General features: G+C 33.1%; 1 protein-coding gene across 1 annotated transcript; it reads left to right on the plus strand.

Moving 5' to 3' along the window:
- Positions 1–1,519: 1,519 nt before the first annotated feature.
- Positions 1,520–5,927, plus strand: LOC140882155 (uncharacterized). The gene is made up of 7 exons (XM_073287956.1): positions 1,520–1,671; positions 2,344–2,542; positions 2,702–2,887; positions 3,232–3,313; positions 3,429–3,536; positions 4,905–5,060; positions 5,160–5,927. The coding sequence occupies exons 2-7, from the start codon at positions 2,378–2,380 to the stop codon at positions 5,390–5,392; spliced, it is 930 nt and encodes a 309-aa protein (XP_073144057.1). The 5' UTR covers positions 1,520–1,671; positions 2,344–2,377; the 3' UTR covers positions 5,393–5,927.
- Positions 5,928–6,141: the final 214 nt, after the last annotated feature.

Genomic DNA, 6,141 nt, shown 5'->3' on the forward strand with positions numbered 1-6,141 from the left:
ATGATACAATAAATACTAAAATAATTATATACTATAAATATAAGTATCTATTTATAATAAAGTCATATATATTATTTAGACGATAGCGTGACACTGTTGGTTGTTATAAATAATATATTGTGATTTGAACTAACATTTACTTTCTCGCATCTAACTTTTACTTTATCGCAACTAACATTTACTTTTTCGCAATTAACATTTACTTTCTCGCATATAACATTTATTTTTTCGCAACTAACATTTACTTTATCGCATCTAACATAAAGTCATATATTTTATTTAGACGATAGCATGGCTCTGCCGGTTGTTCTAAATAAAATATTGTGATTTGATCTAACATTTACTTTTATGTCAATTTATATTCATGCATTTATATATATAATATGGGTACCATGTATTAAATATCGGCTGATAATAATATAGTGAGAAATATATTATATGATATATTTGTTTAAATATTTAATTGTTCTTTTTATGTTTATATTTATTCATCTATATATATATTATGAGTACCATGTATTAAATATCGGTTAATTTGATATTAATATAGTGGGAATTATATTATATGATATACTTGTTTAAATATTTCATTGTTCTTTTATGTTTATTCTTATTTTAGTTTCTTTTATTTATTTTTATTAAGCAATCTTAAATAAACCAACAATGAACCTTTGAAACCTTGACAATTTTATAATTTGTGTATTTGAAGTTTCATAATAATATTTTCATCTATAATATATCATGCTAAAATTAAACTTACAGCATCCTCTCCCTGGATCGATCTCGTACTCACGAATATATTACTTGCAGACAACCTACACTTGGGTGAATTACAATTTAAGTTGTAGCAGTGATACCCAGATCTCAAGTCAATCTTGGAGTAAACCGAAGTACCCTGCAACTGATCAAACATGTCATCAATACGAGGCAAGGGATACTTGTTCTTCGGGTTTTTTTTTTAATTTTAATTTAAAAAAATAAAACAAATTCAAAAATAAAACTGAAAAAGCAAACCCAAACCCAAACTCCGCCCGCCGCCTTCTCAAGGCCCCGGGAAAAAAAAATTTATGTCCAACACTCATTTTTCCTCCTCTCTCCCTTCCCTCTTCCCTTTCCAAGATTCGAACCTGACTCTTCTCTCTCCTCTTGGACTTTAACCACTAGACCACTAATATTTTTTATAATAATACTACACAATAAAATATATATACAATGTTTGGGCTTGGTCGACCGCTTGGGCAGGGAAGACGGTCGACCGAGCCCAAGCCTTGGTTGACCGCTTTCCCAAGGCGATCGACCGCTTGGTGAATAAAAAAAAAAGGAAGAAGAAGAGGGAAAATGAGGAAGAGGAGTGAAAAAAGAAGACAAAAAAAAAAACATAGAAACGTGAAAGAAGAGAAGGAGGAGAGAGAAAACACATAAAAAAAACGTGAAAAAAGAGAAGGAAAATAAAGAAACCACTTAAACCGAGCAATATAATTTTTTCGATCAAAACTTTATCTATTGAATTAAAAAAAAACCTGGTGTATATGCCTCATTCTCCCGAAAAACTAGCCCAACGCAGTTATCCATCCTCTGGGCTGGGTCAACCCATCGCCGGACCGCCGCCCAGCCAACGGAACTTACGAGATTAGCACGTCGGTGGCGCACGCAACAGGGTGAGACAAACAGGTACAATTCCTTCGTTTCGACGACTCTTGATCCAGACCAACCACACCACATTCTTCCCACTCACCACCCTACCCATTACCACCCAGCCACTGATTCTTGTTTCTTTGATCTGTTGCACCTCGATTTCGTTCATTGATTAGTTTTGAACTTTTCGCTGCCTCGAAACCTATACCTTGATTGTTTTTCCTTCATTATGCGTGGTAGGGCAGATTTTGCGTGGTTCGTTCTAGAAAAGTTGATTTTTTTTTTTAAAAAAAAAAATTATAGCACTTAGGGTTTGCAATAGCCCAAAACATGTCCGGGGCAAGTATCGACCTGCTTGTTGTCTTCTCTAGGGCATTTCAAGGGCTATGGAAGACTCTAAAAATCTGTAAATAATGATACGGAATGTAGAAAGTATCCCCGAGACCCTAGACCACAATCGGATTCAAATGATTAGTTTTCGATGCCAGAAACAAAAAATCCCTTCTGTGAATCTGGTCGAAAATCCATGTTTAGAATAAAAAGCAAGCTTACCATATAAACTTATTTCTCAGTTCCGTAACTTTTGTTTCAGGCAGCAAGATACTATCTTGATATCATTGATTTCTTTTTCTTTTGGGCCTTTGCTGGAAATCAACCTCTTACTATGACAATGAGAGCGATGGTACTTAAAAATTACCGTTTTTCAAGTATTTTAGAGCAGGCGGAAGTTAAAATACCTGAAATGAAGGACAATGAAGTAATGATCAAGGTGCGTGCCAGTGGTGTCAATAGAAGTGATATAATTGATGTGGTTACAAGTGCCATCGGTGTCTGCCCAGGTCTTGAGTGCTCTGGAATAATTGAAGCAGTTGGAAGAAATGTCAATTGTTGGAAAGTTGGAGAAAGGGTAATGCCATCTCTCCCTCAAGACATAAATTATAGAATGATAAATAATGTTCTTCTGCTGCCTTCCTTTTTATCCTCACTGACTGTTGGGGAAAGCATTTTTTTCATTTTCCCTAGGCATGACAATTTGCAACGCATAACATAAAATTGCGAATTTCAGGTTTGTGCCATTCTCGAGGGAGGAGGGTTTGCTGAAAAAGTGGTGGTACCGGCAGACTTTCTTCTTCCATTACCTGATGATATTGATTTAGATGATGCTGCGGGCTTAGCTTATGCATCATGCAGTATATGGCCAGCTTTATTTGAAATGTGTGTTGCCAAGACGCATGAAGATAAAACGATATTGGTGAGAACCAAGACCAAAAAGTCGCTGATCCACATATTTTACAAAGTGATCCATATTTTTGTTTTGCACTTGTTTATACCTAAATTTCAAAATATGATGACTAACCTTAGACTTGTCAAATAGGTTAGGTCCACCCTGCTAGTCCGTTCTGACACACCTAACTAACCTTGTCTGTATAATTTTTTTAGTTTTTTTTTTGTCACTGAGGCATTATGTTTTGTTAAAGGGATAAGCACTTGTTTCGCAATTTTGCATTTATTTATTTATAATTAGAGTTTTTCTTCGATATATTCTTATCTTTTGTATCAAAGCCATAAACAAATTTAGACTTGCGTAATACTTAGATTCGTGAAGGCACTAACGGGATTGACGCATTGGCGATACAGTATGCAAAGCACTTGGGCTTAAAAGTTATTGCCTCCACAGGTGACATGGTTTATTTCATTATAGTCTTAAGTCCATTCTCGCTTTCTTGACGATTTATAATGTCTTAGTTGTCTAGATTGTGACATATGCACCTTCTTGTTGATGCCTTTTGAAGGAAGTAGCGACACTTTTTCAATGTGTTATGATTATGGTGCTGACATTTGTTTAGATCACTCATCGACAAGCTTTGTATGGGAGGTTGTCGAGAAAACTGGATACTCGGGTAACTTTGCACCTTTTTTTCAATTGAAATTTGATTTGATGGTTGGCATGATTTTTTTTTCCTCTCCGAACATAATTTGTTAAGCAATAGGATGTGGTAGGCTATAGCTGCTGCTTAATTGTTTGCGTGTGTTTAGTCGGTGGGATTAGGGTTGGATGGGATAATTATCCTCACATATTTACTTGCAATTTTGTGCAATTATTATATATACACATCAATCAAATCATGAATGGAAATATTACACCCTACTATATTTACATTATTCATATAATTTAACCATTGAAACTTAAAAGGGTAAAACTGTAATCCACCAACTAATCTCAAATTTAATTAACAAACTACTAAATAATTACTATGTTGCCATTACTATCCTACATCCTACTCAAATACTTCAAGGGTACGTTCCGTACGTGGATGTGATAATTGAACGATTAATTATTTGATTGATAGATGGTTGCCAGGGAAGGATATGTATTATATTTGTGGTAAATAATATCATGTGGTGATTTTTAAAGTAGTGCTCTTTCTATACTATATATAAAGTATTTATTTATACAGGACGATTAATTTATACTATATATAAAGCAAGAGCACCTTAGTGCTCTTTCTATAGTATATATAAAGTATTTATTTATACAGGATGATTAATTTATACTATAATAAAGCAAGATCACCTCACACTATACTAATATCTCAATAAAAGTTCTTTAAAAAGCTGAATTTATTTAAGTGTTTTTTAAGTTACAGTCCCCGTATACAAACTTGTCCTAAACCTGAAAAATATGCAGGCTGATACTATTTAAACTACTAGAAACCTATTTCTGCATGAAGTTATGGACCTTGACAAGCTGATCTTGTTTAGTAGAATAAAGGCTTGATTGTTATTGTTTTAGAATGGGTGATGCCTATTGGCCTCTTTTATCACCTTAAATCATAAGAGATTCATAATTAGTTGATTAATATTATTGGAGATTCAATTGGATTTTAAATTTCCAAATGCTTCTATATAGTGGTAATGATGCTAAGGTGTAGAAAGTAGAAAGATATATTGTAATAATAGAAAGATATAAATGGATCTGTTTATTTTTGTTAAGATTGAGGTGTATCGACTAGTTGATTGTATAGCCCATAATTGTAGGAATATCCTATGTCATTTGGTCTATGCATTTAAGCATCTTCTATTGTAATTAGTCTGTTTTGAAAGCGATAAATCTCGAGTTTTTCCTAAACTTCATGGCTACTACGGTTTTCTTATTAAAGTAGCATGTTAATTTACACTTCAGTGTTTGTAAACTGACGTGTTGTCTAGAGTAAACTGAAATTGTGGAGAACTTTTTTTCCCCGCCTAGTTGCTAATCATCTTTTCAGGTGTTGATTTTGTTCTTGATTACGGAGCTTCCGATCTTGAAAGAAACATTGACTGCTGTCGTCGTAGGGGTAAGGTTTTCATTGTGGATTTGCATGGAATGTTATCTAATAGCATAGATCTTGCTATGCTAGAAAACAAACAGGCTGAAATCAAAGGTAAAAATTATTACCTTCTTTGTAATATTGCTTGGTGTTGGCTAGAATACTCATCCTCGTTTGTTTCTTAAGCGTACAATTTATTATTGTTGTTTGCAGTTTTTGATCTACCATCTAGAGATGTGGGTTATAAAGCTTCTGTGATTGCACAAATGAGAACTCATTTGTGGCCTGCCATTCTTACAAAAAAGGTTTTCGTTGTAGTGTGGCATCGTTTTGAAGTGACTGAAGCTCAAAAAGCCCTGAACCTTTTAAAGGAAAATGATAATATTGGAAAGATTATTGTGCATATGAATTTTGAGAAGACCAGTTTCCATCTTAAAATGGACTAAGATAGTTTAAGTGCTTCCAACCTTTTAGCTAATAAAGTGTTTGAACATTGTATGTACAAGCTGAGAAGCACTTAAAAAACAGTTGTTGCAAACACTGCTAAATATCCATGCTCGAAATCATGATGCAAATAAATTTATGGGGCAGTTTTGATTTATAGCCACATTGTGTTTTTTTTAATGCATTAAGGCAGAGATTGGTTCAACTGATAGGATTCAATTAGTAAATGAACAATAACGGATATGATAAGATTTGATAATTTGTGTTGTAAATTTGGTTTGATTTATAAGAATAATATGAAGTATTGGTTTAAATTTTTTTATTTTTTATTTACCAAAATTCCCTTTGCAGGTGTGAGTTTTAGGTTGGAGAGAAAGGGTATTCATGGAATTTACGTCTAGGATAAAAATGATGATGGGTAATATTAGGGGGCCAAGATTCTACTGCTCCATCGTGATGTATCACTCTATGCTTCTATGTATTAAATGGTTGATACTTGTACTTTGATTGATTTCATACAATTTTATTTGAGGAATATTTTTACTTCCTATTTTTTAGCAAACAAAATCTTATTAAATTTTTCACCCATTTATTCTCACATATTTATATCAAAACAAATTCATCTTTTGTCATTTTTGAAATATTTCTACGACAACTGAACAACTTTAAAACATAATAATTATAAATTTAAATATATATATATATATACACACATTGATTTATGAATTATGCCTATAAATCTTTCGAAAAG

The sequence above is a fragment of the Henckelia pumila genome, chromosome 2 (genome assembly GCF_033568475.1).
Source record: "Henckelia pumila isolate YLH828 chromosome 2, ASM3356847v2, whole genome shotgun sequence".
Classification (NCBI taxonomy): Eukaryota; Viridiplantae; Streptophyta; class Magnoliopsida; order Lamiales; family Gesneriaceae; genus Henckelia; species Henckelia pumila.